The sequence below is a fragment of the Falco peregrinus genome, chromosome 9, assembly GCF_023634155.1.
Source record: "Falco peregrinus isolate bFalPer1 chromosome 9, bFalPer1.pri, whole genome shotgun sequence".
Taxonomy (NCBI): Eukaryota; Metazoa; Chordata; class Aves; order Falconiformes; family Falconidae; genus Falco; species Falco peregrinus.
In genome coordinates, this window is record NC_073729.1 from 26,052,491 (window position 1) to 26,069,355 (window position 16,865).

A 16,865-nucleotide genomic window follows, 5' to 3' on the forward strand; every position below is an offset into this window, starting at 1 on the left:
AGTCTGGATATTGATACTTCCTATCTTGGCAGGCAGTAAGTAGCCCGATAAATTAGATTAAGAGCAGTTGGGAAGTAGAAACAATATTCCACAGCTCTTTTATACTGTAAAGCCTTGAAGGCCTTTAAAGAATAAACCTTTATCCCACAGTATATTCTCTGGGCCTCTTCTTTTGGGCACAGGATGTTAAGTTGTGTGGACTTTGGTGTGCCTCAGTACAGCCATACTTAAATAATTCCCATACGAATTGCATGTAGTATGTATTAGTGACAGAGTCTTCTAACTGTCTCATAAAAACTAGAGAAGATTGCCAAGGCAGTTGTGTGCTCAGCTAACTTTTCTTTTTGGAAAGCAAGCTTGTACGTAGTCTCTCTCTAACAGATATTTTCTATGTATTTCCCAGTTAATACCTAGGTATTGTTAAGTACCTTGTTTTTAAAAAGAGGATATCCCTCAAGTTGTCACGTAATATATTTCTTCAATCATATCTCACTATAATTAAATATATTTTATGAAAAGAAGAGTTGTTTGTTTCTCTGCTCCTCTTCTGGACTTCCAGTAACTGTTATGCAGCTGTAAACACTTAAATAAGCGGGTAGTTTTGCCATACCTCCTCCATAGCAGCACTGTGCTAGGTGTTCTGTCTGGAACACTGAATTGCAGTCAAAGGGCTGGTGCTTCTGTAGCTAGCAGAAATAGCCTGTCCTCAAGTGGAAATAGGAGTTTAGGTAGGTATGATTATCCTAAAATAAAAAGGGACTGTACAGTTGCTTTCCAAATCTACTGTTCATCTCTTTTTATTTTACAGTGCAAGGATTAAGACGTTTTCCTGGAGCATAACATACTTAATTTTGAATATTAATCCTTGACTATTAGGAGAATTAGACTTCTTCAGGGATTCACCTAAGGACAGCTGAAATACATGGGATGATTTTAAGACCAAGACTTTAACAGTAATTTCCAATTCCAACAAGAAGACAGTAAAGTCCATAGACTGCAAAGAGACATTGAAGTTTTATTTATCTCCATGTGCATGTCTGTACTAAGGCTGCATTTACCACTAAAATCAAAGTAAAATACTTAAAACAGGAATATTTTTTCTACAGATTGTCAAACCTTTGTATTCCAGATGCATATGAAGCCTTGCTGTTTTCACTGAACACTTGTTAGCACAGACTGACAGCCATTTGCAGAAGAATCAGCACACAGGCTTTCAAATTTTACCAGCTGGGAGCTTCTGCATAGGACTGCATCATCTTCAGTCAGGGCTCCACTCCTTTATCTCCTCCTGACACTCTGTACTTACCAAATTGTCCATTGAGCTCTTGAACTCCGCAAAAAAGAAAAATTGGAAATGGGGTACAAGGCAGAAAGGTCAAGTGGGATACTGGCTATAAGGACAGTGAAGCTTTCGGAATAAAACCAAAATTTGCGTGGATTCTGTCATTTTGTTTGACTGAATTTGTGGAATCAAGGTGTTACTGGCTAAACCCTAACTTTCAGCATTTTAAATGATCAGTCGCTGGGTAAGGAACAGAGAAAGGGGCAGGAAAGGAGAGCAAAAAATTACCAGTCAAAACCATCACTATCAGTTTTTCATCTATTTATTGATGGGACTTTAGTATTCTGACTGGTTGGTTAAAACTTGTAGGAGCTACATACAGACACCCAAAAGCAACTCTCCTCACAAACCATCTGTAGGCTTCTCTGGTATGTCCCTTATCACCATAATCCATCCTGCTGTCACCTCTGTCAGATGTTCCTGTAATGAATTCTGGGTTAACTACATTTTTAGAAAACAAACAGAAAGACAATTGCATTACCACTTGCATCTTGAGATACAGGCTCTGTGCAGTAGGGAAAAAAATAAGTATTTTAAATAATAGTATACTAAAACGAGCAGCGTAAAGGAACTGACAGTCCCATGAAGAGCAGCAAAGCTGGTGAAGGGGCTGGAGCACGAGTCTTATGAGGGGCAGCTGAGGCAACTGGGGTGTTTAGCCTGGAGAAAAGGAGGCTGAGGGAACACCACCTCACTCTGCACAACTACCTCATAGGAGGCTGTAGCAAGGTGGGGTCAGTCTCTTGTTCCAGGTAGCAAGCGGCAGGACAAGAGCAAACGGCCTCCAGTTGCGCCAGGGGAGGTTTACGTTGGATATTAGGGAAAATTCCTTCCCCAGAGGGTGGCCCAGCACTGGGACAGGCTGCCCAGGGACGTGGTGGAGTCACCAGCCCCGGGGGGGTCCTTTAGGACATGTAGATGTGGCGCTCAGGGACGTGGGTTGGTGGTGGGTTTGGCAGCACCGGGTTAACGGTTGGGCTCGGTGATCTTAAAGGTCTTTTCCAACCTAAACCATTCTGTGATTTTTCCTGTATAGCTCCTGCTACCTTCTACTCTTTGACACTAGAGAGAATCCATACGTGCCTATAACATTCAAGATCTTTTGGTGTAATTGCTGATGGGTGAAATAGATAGCATTCACTGTATATAGAGTCTGATGACTACTACACCAACACTGATAATTACCAGTAATCCATTACTGGAATTCTTATGCAAGTTGCTCTTCCATACCATTTAAAACAGAAGGTGTGCAGTACGGACTACAGAGGAGCTGGAATCCCAGTCCTGAAGATTCCAGTCTAGAAAGTTACTTCCAATGTCAAACAAGAGGCAGAGAGTATGAAAAGATAAATTATTCAGTAATGAATGCTACACACTTATAATGCACAAGTTGTAACGAATCTCAGTTGCTCTTGTAATTTTGTAAAGTTGTTTACCTAGTATGGTAGATATGCCATATGGTACACTAAAGAGAGTGTTAGAACAAGGACATGAAGATTTCTAGGTTTTTATTTCTGGTTTTGTATGCAACTGTAAACTACATTCAAGCTGTCCTAGAATGGGAGCAGGAGAAGAATATAAGCTGCCCTGACCCTTCATGCTGACTACTGCTGCCACTTGATAATTTCATCCGTCTTCCCTGTCACCCACTCTCCCTCCATCGCTCCTTGGGCGCTGTGGCCCAGCACCGGGCTGTACTCCTGGGTAGATGCCACGAAAGACAGACTGGCAGCCGCTCTGCGCCATCGGGCTGTTTTAGCTCAAGTCTAGCTTTTTTACCCTTAATAAATCATTTGAGCAGCTGATGTAGATTAACTCTTCCACTGGATAGGGAATGCGACCAGACTTCTATTCTGGATAGTTCTTTGGTATGTTGCTTATAGAATTTCACCATAGCTAAAACTAGCAAAGTGCTCCACTGTGGCAGTAGCAAACTGGCAGGGACCACCCCGCCTGAAGCTGCACTCCTGCCTCGTAAGAAACGGGCGGCACAACCTGCAACGCTGTCTGTAAAATTGCAGCTCCTTTGCAGCATTGTAGTTCGGCAAAAATTGATAAAATGGAAGTCATAGAGAAGGAAAATGTGTTTTCTTTCTCTCCCTTGAGTTTTGAACGGTGACTGAGAAAAGCTGCAGAGTACAAAACACCTGAGAACAATAATAAAAGATTAATATAAAACTTCTCAGAGGACTTAGGCAGTCCCTTCCAGTGATGCCACCTGGTGAAGTGATCAGAGCCTTAGGAAAGGCTCAGCGCTGTAACTGCTGCTCAGGTTAAAGCAGGCGTGAGGACATGAGAAACTGGAATGGTAATATCACCATAAACTGTGGATTTCTAAGATTTTTGATTTAAAGATATTTACTTGCCTTCTTCTTTGAGGCCTACATGTTAAGAACAAACACCCTTCCCTTTGTTCCCCCTGTGAGCTTTTGCAAACAGCTTCTCCCTCAGACACATTTGTGTATCCAGGGCCAGGATGACAGGGAACGGTACTCCAGCTCATATCTGGGGGCAGGATGAGCTGGGATGGTACTCCAGCTTGTATCTGGGGGCAGGATGAGCTGGGATGGTACTCCAGCTTGTATCTGGGGGCAGGATGAGCTGGGATGGCACTCCAGCTCGTATCTGGGGGCAGGATGACAGGGGATGGTACTCCGGCTCGTATCTGGGGGCAGGACGAGCCGGGATGGCACTCCAGCCCGGTTCCCATCACTGGCAGTGCAGCCAGCCCGCAGAGCAGCTTCATTCATGTTACAGTGCAAGTTAAACGATCACCACAAAGACGTAATGCAGGAAGCGTTGACACCCATGTTGGGGCAACCCTAAGTAGAGAAGACTTTGACCTATTTAAAGCAATCCCTTCTCATAGCTAACTTGTAGCTCTCGCTCTTCCAAGCTGCCACCTTTGCAGCTGGCCACCGGCTACCAGGCTGGGCAACCCCGAGCACCAGCAGGTGCTGAGCGGATCCTGCTGCAACGCGGTCCCAGCCTCTCATTCCACCCATTCCCAGTACGTAAGAGCAAAGCTTATTTTATAGTCCTAAAATAAGAGGTGCTATTTTAAGCTTGATACGCCTTAAAACTTACCACATGCTACGATTTCTCTCTCAATTAATGTTGTCCCAATAGTTCAGTTTTCTGGGGGAAACAGTGCCTGGCAGCAGAGAGCGTTTCTTACAAGGCAGGTTGGATTTTTACTTTATTTACTTCCTTTCCGATGGTTGCACAACAGGGTCAAAGTGCAGCTCCCTACTGTAAGGCCGGCGCCCGGCGGGCCGAGCCCCCCCGGAGCTCGGCAGCCCCCCGGCCCCGCCGTCCGGCTCTGCCCCCCAAGGGTTAAGCGGCGGCGGGGGTGTAACACACGCCGCTACACGGGCGGGGACCGTCCCCGGCCGGCGGGGCCCCCGCCTCACGGCTCCAGTCGGAGCTGCGAGTGGCCCGTTCGAAATGGGCCTCTCCCTCTCTTCCCCCGCTCCCCTCGGCCTGCCCAGCGCCCCGCCCGCCCCGCCCGGGCGCGCTTCCCGGGGCTGGCCCCGGCCCCTCGGCGGCCCGCCGTGCTGAGTCAGGCTGCTCAGGCCGCGGCGGGAGCCTGCGGAGACCGCGCCTGGCACACGGCGCCGCCGCCCGCCCCCGCCGCCCGGCCGCTGCCGCACCGAGCCGAGGGGCCGCGGCCGCCTGGGCGGGCAGCGCTGCGGGGCAGCCCGCCTCTGCCAGCGGCGGAGGGAGGCGCGGGGGCCGGCTGCTCCTCCTCGCCCGCTGCCCCCGCCCAGGGCTGGGCGTGGGGCCTGGCCGGCCGCGTCCCCCCGTCCCCCCCCCGCCCCGCCGCCGGTGGATCAGTTACACGCAGCTGGCACAGGTGTGGGGCGCCCTTCAGACCCGCGCCGGCGGGGGAGACCCGGACGCAGGGAGCAGCAGGGAAACATGCAGCCATTTTGGGCCGCGGCAGACAAAGAGCCGTGGCCGCCCCCGCCGCCCCGCCAGCCCGGGCCCGGCCCCGCCCGCCCCTAGAGCCGCGGCCTGCCGCGCCGAGCCCGCCGCCCCCCGGCCGCCCCCGGCCGCCGCGCCGCCGCCGCGCAGCTGCCGCCCGACTCCCAACTAAACGTTCGCAGCCATTTGCCCCGCCTTTTATAAAGGGCCGCCGGCCAATCAGCGGCGGGCGGAATCCCTCTCCGGCCGGTGATGTGAGGCTGGCGGCGTGCGCGTGCGCGGTTGGCGACGGAGTGTGTGTGTGTGGGGTGGGGGGAGGGAGGGAGGAGTGGAAGGGGAGGGGGGGGAGGAGGGAGCAGCTCACAGGAACCCTCCAAAAAAAAGATGGCGGCGGGCTCGGATCTGCTGGATGAGGTTTTCCTGAACACGGAGGTGGATGAGAAGGTGGTGAGCGACCTGGTGGGCTCCCTGGAGTCCCAGCTGGCGGCCTCCGGCCACCACCACCAGCACCACAAGGCGCAGGAGCCCCTGAGGGCCGCTGGGGGGCTGCTGGGGAACCATGTTGTGAGCAGCAGCAGTAGCAGCAGCAGCCCTAGCCCTAGCCCTGGAGGAGTAGTAGTAGGAGGCAATGCTAATGCCCAGACAGAGAGCAGCAGCAGCAGCAAGATGGGACTGAGTGCCCCAGAGATCACAAAAGCAGGTAACATGGGCAGGGGTGGGGGGCTCTGAGGGAGAGGGGCCCTCCCCTCCCCCCACTCCCCAGCTCCGGCTGCCTCCTTCCCTCACTGCTTTCCCCCCTTTTCCCTCTCTCCTCCTTCTCGTTGTGGCAGGAGCGGGAGTGCAAAGGGTGGTATCGATCATATGGGGGAGAGCCTCCCCTCGGCATGCCCCCTCGGTGTGTATCCGCGCCTCTGCGCCCTCCCCTTTATTTTCCCTCCTCGCCTCTGCTTACGAGAGGGTGTTTTATCATGTGTGGGGGCAGCCTCCCCGCAGAACCAGCCGGCAGTGCCCGTCCGTGACTCGGCCGGTCCCCTCCGCTTTTCCTGCCCTTGTTGCTGGAGTGTAAGAGGGGCTCTCTCGATCTGGGGGGCTGGGGGAGGCAGAGCCCACCCCCTGGGTAACGGCTGTGCCCCCCGTGCCGCCTGTGGCTGCCCCCCTTGCCTTCCCCGGGGGGGAGGTTATGGGGGGGATTCCCTTTTGATAATGCCGCCTTAGCTGTCTGTGTAAATGCTCCTTCCCCTCCCCCTTCTCTGTTGCTGAAGTGCAAGGGGGTGTTATTAATCATGACACCTATTTCCTGTAGAGGAGGAAGCGAGGGGGGATTTCAAGGGGAGGAAGTCCCTCAAAATGCTTCCCCCCCATATCTGCCCGCCTGGATATTCCTCCCCCACCCCCCTCCCTTGTTCCAGGGGCTTGGAGGGGGCATTCGACACCTCCGTTCCTCCTCTGCCCTCAAGGGGGTGTTGTCACAACACCGGGTCCCAGGAAGGGGGGGAATTCAGGCCACGACACCCCACCTCGACACCGTCTTCTGCCGCCCGCCTGCCCCCGGTAGCTCCCTGGGAATGAATGTGCCCCCTCTCCCTGTGGTGAAGGTGCGAGGGGCTAGTGTGAGGGCTGGGACTAAGAGCTCACTACATGGCAAGGGAGGGAAGCTGTTTTTCAGGGGAATTAAAAGAAATGCCTCCCCAGAACCTCTCTGCAATTCCTCCCCCCACCCCCCCCCCGCCCTTTTTATTTCCTTTTTTTGCTCGCTTTCTTGTTGCTGAAGTGTAAGAAGATATTACAGACCCTCTGTTACGATTAATGAAGCTCTTCTAGGAGGATCTCCTTAACCCTTACAACGTGCATCTCTGTATCTGTCTGTCACTATTCTTTCCACATTTCTGTCTCCTTAGGGCCAGGACCTGGACTGTGTGTGATTGTACTTGTGGTAACACCAGGCCTCTCGTCAAGAGGCGTGAGGATTATTCAGGACAAGAAGCTACATCACCTTGTCTCTTCTCGAAACCAGCTTTGCTTTTTATTTATTTATTTATTTTTAAGTATCTCTGGCTGTGGGAACTTCAGATCTGGAAGAACAAATTCTGTAATAAAGTGGAGGGCTCTTCTGGTAACCTGCTCCAGGCCTTGCAGCACTACTTCCCTTGACAGGCCAATGTTTTTCTTTCCTTTTACTTTTTCATGTTTTGCCATTGTTGAGCCTCCCGATCTAACTGTAGGAGATGAAAGGATTAGAGGGTAACATGTGCAGGGCATAGGGAACATGGCTTATTAATGTGTGCTCCACTGCTGTTTTGCCCTCTCTGCCATTGCACTTCTGTTGCTAAGCATTATGTCAGGTTCTAGAATGGGGAAAGAGGTCTAAGGTGGTCTTCCTCCTCCCTTCCTTTGGTTTGTATCAAATCTGTTTTCCCTGTTTTGTCTTACTGTAGTGTTGAAAGCAGGGTGTCACAATTAATATTGAATATGCCAGTCTTTGGTGGGAAGTTAGAGGCTTCGAGATAATGTCTTCAAAGCTGTGATCATTTTGTTCCCTGTCCCGTTTCTTGGCTCCAGGTGGGCTGCCTGGGAGATGGAGAAGACTTGGTGATGAGGGAGAACATTCTGTCTTCTCTGGACCTCTCTTCTTGCTCGTTCTTTCTGTTTAACCTTCTTGTTGTTTTGCAGGAGCAGGAGGAGTGCAAGGGGGCGTTATTAATCATAACACCAGGTCCCAGACTTCAGCTCTGGATGGAGCCACCACAACGAGCACCAGCACCACCACTGCAGTAGCAGGAGGATCTGAGGTCACTGCTGCTCCAGGGACCCTCAGTCAGGGCAAATCGGTGGTTATCAGCACTATGGCAACTGCCTTGTCCACCAGGAATGGCAAGATTGGGACCACAACAGTGCAAACTTTGAATGGGAGTAACGTGGTGATGAATTCTCACCACACAGGAAGTGCTGCTTTCTCTGGGACTCCTGTGACTGCTAACCCTGCTTCTGCACCTGCTGTTGCCCCTCTCGTTAACAATGGACCTGGACCTGTGGGGAAAGGAAATACTGTTAATGCTGTTTTGCCATCGGCTTCCAACACTGTCATCCAGACTTCTTTCCTTAATACTGCTGTGTCCTCTGCATCTTCCTCCTCGCCCACAGTTATCTCCTCGCAACCACCACCAAGCATTGGAACTGGGGCGCCTACAGTAACGCTTGTGAGGCCACCGATTCACACCGCAGGACCCACAGTAGCTGCAGCTGGTGCAGCCACTCAGAACGGGAGCAATACTGTGATCAATTCAACCATCAGTGTGGGGAGTTTTCCTGCTGTTGCTACAGCCACTGTGGGATCTGGAGTTTCCCTCCAGACATCGCTTGTGAACAGCCAGTCTGGTTCCACTGTGCCAGCAGCTCCCGCCACACAGGTCATCAAATCGGAGTCTCCTAAAACTATAGTCCAGGCAGTATCCCAACAGCAGACGCTGGCTACTGGTGGCCAGCCCAGTACTACAGGGGGTAACATGATTATTGGGCAAACTATGCAAGCTGGGCTCTCCAATGTTGCTCCCAATCCTGGTGGGATACCTCCTGCAGCTCCTGGCACCCCCACTGGAATGGCTAAAGGCACTGCCAATACAGTGGCACAAAGTCTGCCAAGGACTCCAACAGCAACTACGAGTGGAATCAGAGCAACTTTGACTCCTACAGTTTTAGCACCTCGTTTGCCTCAGCCACCTCAGAATCCAACTAACATTCAGAATTTTCAGTTACCACCAGGTAAGTAAGAGGATCGAGGGGTTTTAGTTTGGAAGTCTATTTCTTGCAGGGAGGAAGGGATCCAAATAAGATTTTTTTCGCTGTTCAGTTGTGAGTTGTGGAAAAGGCATTACATTTAACAATGAGAATCATCTGGTTTTGAGTAGTAGCGTAGTAGCATTCTACTACTTTGCATCTGATTTTGGGTGACGGAATAGTCTTTTCAGCAGTAATAATTTGAAAATAATTCTGCCTGGAGTCTTTGTTACTATGTGAGTATAGATGAAGCTGCAAATTGCCAAAGCATGACAATGGAATATTTTTATTATTAAATGAAGTGTTGCTATTTCATTTCCACGTAAGGCATTTTGACTTTTAAGGCGGTTTTGTCAGTAGTTCGTGTAACCTTTGCGTGCTGTTCAATTCCCTCTCTGTCCCTGCATGCCCCCAGTACCACAGAGCACTCATGAATAGAGAAGCGGCAGATACAACACAAGAAAACTGCCTTCTTTTGCTTTAAACATCTTCAGAGTCTAACTTAAAAACTCGCAGATTTGAAGCTTATGATCATCTTTTTAGTCACTGGAGTTCTGATACAAAAGGCAGTCTTCCTATGTCCTTACCTCACCCTGTTGTGTCTAGGGTTGCAGCTTTTGTAGTAGCTAGTCTCGTGCTTAGTGCTGAGCACCTCTGGACAAGCAATCTAGTCCTGAGCTCAGTGAGTGGGTAAAAAGTGGGATGAGAAGCATTTCTTTTTTGAGGAACTGTTCAGTCCCTCCTTAGATACCTTCTAGATTTGGAGATTTAAGCCTATATATTTGCTGTTACTTTGAACCAGGCTTGTACTTGCATCCAGGTTCATTTAAAACTGAAAATGCTTGTGTGAACCTACACATAGTTTCCTGTCTTTTTAATAATATATAGTAATAGGTATTCTTACTATTCACTGTTTTCAGGGCAGTATACAAAGAACAACTAACTGAATTTTGCTGCTAGTACCAAATGAAATCAGTGGTGGTTTGTATATCATCTATTTCAATTGGTCTTCATAAAAATATTTCTACTGAAACTCCTAACCAACCTTAAAACAATGCACCTGTCACAAAAGGTAGATCAGAAGCTGTACTATGTTACTGTACGACATTGTTTTGTGTAATACACTATCTATGGTATGTGATGCCATGTAGTTTGATGAAGTCTGTCAAACATTCTGTGTGTCTTCAGTTCCAACTGGCATTAATATTCCTCATATGTTTTTTTAATAGAAGATTATTCCCTATAAGAGTAATTTAAATTGCACCTGTTACTACTTCAAAAAAATAGCAGTAAAACTTGTACCTTGAAAGTCCAGTGCTTAATTTGAAGCTCCTAGATTGATAGGCTGGAAAAGCCTTATTTATTTATTTATTGCCACAGTGTATCAAAGGATTTTTCACGTTTACAGTCTATTGCCATGTATACCTACATTTTTACTAATACTGCATTATAGACCTGATTATGGGAAAAATGCTACTGTTGAGTCCAGTGGGACCTTTTTTCCAGGTAGCTGATGTTTTCAAACTGCCATAGCACACTGAAATGTGCAACTCTTAGAAGCAGCGTTGCCAGTCCTTAAGCATAATTGGACCATAAATTGCTGCTTTGGAGGTCTTGATAGATCAAAGTAAAACAATATAGGTTCTAAACACTTCAGGTTTTTTATTAAGCACTTTTCTTGTCTGTCCTACACTTTAAAAAATATTTATAACTTCAAAATAATAGCATGACTTTTAAAATAAGCAAGTATACATGACTGAATACATAGAAATTGGAAATTGGGCTCTTGCGTGATGAGACGGACAATATTGGAAAGGATTTTTTTAGTGAAACAGATTATTATTTTTTTTTAAATTGCTTTGGTTTACATTTTTATACTTAGTGCAAGTAGCCGACTTTGAAAGTGTTTTGCATGAAGCGTTTCTTTCACAATACTTAAAAACCTGATGGATGTTGAGCTCTTACAGACGTATCACAGGTGCAAGGGCTAAGCATCTCTGAAAGTCTAGCCATGTGCAGCTGCTGTAACCTGTAGTAGAGTGAGTGTCCATTCATAGTGAAAGCAGAATAGATGGGTATGCTTTTGAAATCGTATTTCAAATTACAGTATCATAAGCCAGATTTTTAAAGGCAGCTTGGTAGTATGAAGCTGCAATTGCAGTGCTTGTATGCTGTGCATCTACTGTATGCATCAAATTTGCATTCACAAGTTTATGTTTTTAAAAGTTAGTAGTGCGTGCTCATAGGGGTTTGTAAGGTTTAGTGCTGGAAATAGCTTCAGGTCATATGCTGCACGTGTTGCTTTCTACACCAAGATTTACAGACACTTGGAAAGCAAATTCTTATGGAAGGTTTGACTGATAAGCAGCACATGCTTTATAGTTATTTTCTTACCCTGAATTACTGTTTCTAGCTCTCCAAAATGCAGTTAGTTTCACATGTGTGGAAAGCAGAATATAAAATGTCAGTAAGTGTTATTAACCTGGGACTTGAAAATTGGAAACCTTGAAAGGTTTTAAATGTTCTTTTAAAAAGAACATCTGGAAAATAAACTCAATTAATGCTCTTTAAAATATATTACTTTTAGAATAATGCTTTGTATTACATCAAGGCATCAAATGTTGACTGACCAAGTTAGAGATGCTGGAAGAGCTAATGGGCCGTAGTTGTGACCTTACTGGATTCTGGTGTATCGCTTCTCAAAGAAACTGGGCTATTCAGAGTATCTGTGCATTAATAACGGTTTGCCACTTCTGACCTCTTTGAGGAAGAGGACTGTTGTGCTTAGGCTTTTCTTCAGGAGCCAATGTTGGAACTTGGTGGTCCAATTGGACAGATCCAGGTAATGAAGGTCCAAAAATAATGTTACTTACAGCTTCTTAGCAATGACATAAAAATATTGTCAGATGGTTTTCTAGGGGATGGAGACACAAGTTTCTCTTTATACAATAGTGCTTTAAAGATGCAACATCATACAATTTATTTTCAGTCACAGTTTCAAAAGAAGTTCTTTGTTTCCAAGTACTTCAAGCAATAATGTGAAATGTGTTGTGTACAATAATATGATAAGGGGTAGGAAAATCGGTGAGTTTGTTAACAGCAGAACGTTGACTTACTGCTTTACAGATGCTCAGAAAAGTCTGCAGAAAAGTGTAACTGAGATTATGCCCTAAGATTAATCTTTTGCAGTGTAGGAGTTCTTAAAATGTTTAGAGGTCACTGCTGACACATGGTAGGATCATCTTGTAAAATGACAAAACTTGCGTGCTTTGAAATCACTTTTCAAAATACTGTCTTCTCAGCAACGCTGTAGTACGGTTTCAAAACCAATGTCTATGAGCTTACACTTACTTTAGCAGCGCTGTCAACCTGAGGGTTCAAAGATTTGGTTTCTGTTCTTGCAGATGCTTTAGGTTGTTACTCTCTTCTGCTTTAGTTTTATGTATGAGCATCTCATAATAAGCTTTTAAAGGTGCCTGTGTAAAGAAAGGAGCAGGTTGGGGAGAGTGCTGTAGGTATACAGTAAGAACAATATAGAGCTAGTAGGTCTGGACAGTTTTTTCTACTAGCTTGTGTGAAACTGAAATCTAGAAACCTTCACTTCCCCTTGTCCCTCCCTCTTTTGTTTTACCTTCTGAGTGAATGTTGGTACTGTGAAAATTTGCTAGCTTGATCCTAAAGACTATTCCCACCCCCCCAATATGATTCTGTGATAGTCCTGTCTGTAGATAGCAGGTAGGGTAGGTTGTCTTTATGTAATTTTTTTTTTTTTTTTTAACTTCTGCTATCCTGACTAGTATTTTCATTAGCAGTAATGCAGTTGTGCAGCTGTAGTAGAACTGCTATCACAGATTTGCTTTGCTTTGTATCTAATAATAAAACTTCTTTTTTACTTTACAAAACGCAGTTGGATCTGCCAGTAGCTGATGATCAGGGATGAGGCTAGACTTCTTCATCACTTTCTTTCTGGAGGGTGTCTTGTGCCATTTCTGTGGTGGCTACAAGATGGGCCCTTTCCCAACTGAGGAACTGATGGGGCTCCTTTAAAAATTGAATGTTCCAGAGTTCTGAGCAGTACTAATGCAGATGACCCCTACAGTTGGTTTAAACTTACTATTGGTGCTTTCTAGAAGCAAAGGGGACCTGGAAGAACATTGGTGATATACATCTGCAGACCCTGGGGAGTGGACTACATCTATTCGCATGTTCAAGGTTTTCTTCGTGGCCTTAGAGACTGTAAACTTCACTTGGTGCTAATGGAAGTTTAACTTTTGTAGAAACTGATGATTTTTTAGCTTGTGTTAGCTATCCAAGAAGGATTCTGTCTTAGGCCTTGATTCTAGTGGCTTTAGGATGGGAGAACTACCTGAACACATACTGAATTTAAAGCATGGACTCGGATCCTTTCGAGTTGAGCAGTCATACTTTTTGGAGCTGGAGTCACTGAAAAGTAATGTCTGCAGGAGCAGTTCAGTTTCCTTCAGTAAGGAGTTGGGGTGCTAGGCTGTTGGGCAAAAGAGAGTGGATAGAAAAAGCAGAAAGGTGGCAGACTGAGAAGGATCAGACAGTCTTTTCATTGTAAAACAGTTTGTTACTTCTTCATCCTTTGGTGGCTTACTGTGTACTTGAAACTTACCCCAGAAGTGTCTAAAGTAACTAGGAATATAAACAGATGAGGAAATCTACGGACTCCCATGATGCAAGAAATACAGAAAGGAACAGAAGAAATACTATGAAGTAGTGGAATGTAGTTGTTTCTATTTCTCACTGACTAGTAAGCGAGTTCAAACATATCCTGATTATAGTTTCCCTGTATGTTGCATGTACTGCCAATGTTATGCCTGTTAACTGTGTTGGCATGGCTCTATTTTGTTAAAATAATGTCTAATGCACAATGATAGTAGGAGCTTCATAGAGTACTTATAGTATGTTTTACTTTCAAAGCCTTTTACAAAACTTAATCCTTGCAACATGCCTGTGTGGTTGGTAAATAAAGTAGTATGAACTCTGCTTTAGAGCTGGGGGAAAGAGCAAGTTAGAGAAGTTCTGACTTGCCCAAGGCCATGAGGGAATCGATATTTTGCCAAGATTAGAGCTTGGGAGTCCTATACTTGGCGCATAAAGTGGTATCTCTCTCTCTGAAAGATAACTGTGGATCTCTTCTGCAGCACTCCTCTGGGTGAGGGGTGGATTTTATGTTCAAGTCATGCATCAGCAAAAGGAACATTCCGCTTTATTTGAAATCTGCTACATCAGATCTGCCATATGTCACCAGGCTGAAAGTTGTGTTTGTTCTTATTGAAACTTTCATAACTGAGGAATCCTGCATGCTTAGCTTTGTACCTCAAAGAACTTAACTCAGAGCTGTGCAAGAAGTTATTTTTGGTTTTGTTAAAATGAGTGTCAGTGTCATGAGATGCTTTGCACATCTGATAAGTGTCTCTTTAAGCGATGGGTTCTAATGGGAATATAATTGCAATTCCGTTAAAGTATGAAAGCTATTAACTTTGACTACATATTGTTCAGTTCTGTTATGGAAAATACTGTTGTTCCTAACAGCCTTTGGATGAGCATGTGTGGATTTGCTTCATATGTCTGTCTACACTTGGTGTTTCTGGTTTTTTTGGGTATCGCTAGGCTTATGATCGAGGTTGTTGGTCAATCACCAGAAGAGAGTGATTTATTTCTTTTGAGCCATTTTGCACTCTACTCCTCTAGAAGTTACATGGTGTTTCTATGTTCAGTGAGCTAAATAGATTTCCAGAGATGGAAAACTCATGTGGGTTACTTCTGAAAGGAGCGCCTTGGTTTGAGGACCACAAATTTGGATGCTGCCCAGGACTTGAATCGCTTAGTAACACAGGATGCTGCAGCAAAGTTAGCAATCTGAGGTGAAAATGCAACAGTTTTGGGCAGTGATAAGACACAAATTAGTAGGTGTCACAAATTTTTTAAATTAAGTATTTTGGTGTATGTAAATTGTCACTATTGTTTGTCGTCTCTGTTTGGGAAATGATGTGTAAAAAGAGTCCTAAGAAAGCGTATGAAGTATTTCAGGAATGGGGTTGAAAATACTGATACTAGCCTAACTGTGTTTTAACAAAGAGAAGATACTGGCTCATGGAAAGCTTGCTTTCGGTTCTTACAAAATAAAAAAAAGTGTGGTCTAATACTAAGAGTCTGCTTAGTAGGAACCGGGACATAGAAGTCACTTAAGAACACAATATGTTAAACTTTTTTTGTTGTTACTATATGCAGTTTTTGACAGAAATACTTGAAATGAGCATTTTTACCTGAAAATAACTACTCTTGTCAGGATTGTTCTCTGTGTTGAAGCTTTATGAATGTTTGTAACTCCGTTTATCTGTCTGAATCTGCTCCTTGAATTTGATGCCATTGGTCGATGCTAAAAAGAAGGCTTCTGCCACTTGGAAGACAGGAAGTGTTAGCAAGTTTAACTTTTTTATGTTAGGCATATTATCTCTTGTGAAAGATTTGAAGAGGTAGTGGGATGAAAAAATAATTTTGAAAGTTGTGTTTCTCGCAACTGAAGACAATGAGAGAAAGGAATTTTTAGTTGTAATTAGTATTCAGTTGTATTATGATCTGTAAAGCTACATGTGAATGAACGCCAGACTCTCTATAGAGAGAGAGTATGTGGTGCTCACAAGTTACAAAGGGCTTTTACTGTGCATGGCCACAGGGATGTTCCTGTGTACAAATAGTTTTGTGATCTGTGGATGTTGCCGAAGTTTCCCTGGTGCACGTCTGGGACCGAAGCCTCGGTACGTCTTTATCCCTTTGACAGATTGCACACAGTTGTTTTACAGAGGCAGTGGCTGTAGGGATATTCTGGCTTTGTTTTTGTGTTGTTATAAGTTGTTAATACGTTAACTTGAATTTCGTTTTAAACTAATTAAGGTCTTGTCTCAATGCAAAATGTTGTAGTGTATTTATACTGATAGGTTTTACAACTTCCAAGAAACCTCTTTCTTGTTTGGATACAGTTTTTGCTGTATCAGCCTTCTTGCCTACTGCTTCCTCGTAAGAGAAGGAAAACAGCTTATACAGTAAGTATCTTTTACAATGATATAGTTGTGTCCACACTGGAGCTTGTACTACTAAATTATTGTGACAAAATCGTCCCATTTCCAGCTCAAATGTTGAGAGAAGCGTAAAATCTGTACACAGACCAGGCTGTAATTAAACAGGTGTAAAGACTGTGCAGTCACTCATATTTCAGATTAATGAAGCTTTTTTCCATTGAGGCCATGGACGCATGAATAGAGCAATTTTTTTTTAACTTTATTTTTATTTTAGTTTTTATTTACCTTTTAGGACAGTTTAACCTTAGCTTAATCTGGAAACTTTTACCCTGGTTCTGTTCTGTGGTAACTTCCTTCCAGAAATGCTCGTTGTCTTCTGGAGGTACGGGTGTCTCAAGGAACTGAGAGCCAAGTTTTTACCACAAAATCTCCTGTCTTGGAGTAATTTTCTTCAGGTGTCTTTAGCGCAGTATTTAATGTAAACGGAAATAATTGTCCTTGAGGCCTTATTTATGTCTTTTATTAAGGGTTGTAAAAATACAGACTGTTATGGGGGAGAGTAAAACCTTGATTATCATCACTATATAATGGTATAGATTATCAATAATCGAGAAAGAGGTGATAATCATAAGGAATTGATAAAACTGCATCCTGTTTCTGCAGTGAGATCTGTTCGGCACCTCAGTAGAGCTGTCATAAGGCATTGTACAAATGCAGATAGTCTTTGGCTCTGCAACTGTTGTCAGCCTGGAAATAACGTTTTGAAAATAAGAGTT

The 16,865-nt window shown here is 45.1% G+C and overlaps 1 protein-coding gene across 1 annotated transcript in view; it reads left to right on the top strand.

Moving 5' to 3' along the window:
- Positions 1–5,608: 5,608 nt before the first annotated feature.
- Positions 5,609–16,865, top strand: part of TAF4 (TATA-box binding protein associated factor 4) — a 39,924-nt gene continuing 28,667 nt past the window's right edge. Inside the window, exons 1-2 of the mRNA XM_055814318.1 lie at positions 5,609–5,969; positions 7,940–9,028. Coding sequence (XP_055670293.1) covers positions 5,654–5,969; positions 7,940–9,028 — 1,405 coding nt within the window. The 5' untranslated portion in view covers positions 5,609–5,653. The remainder of the gene's footprint in view (positions 5,970–7,939; positions 9,029–16,865) is intronic.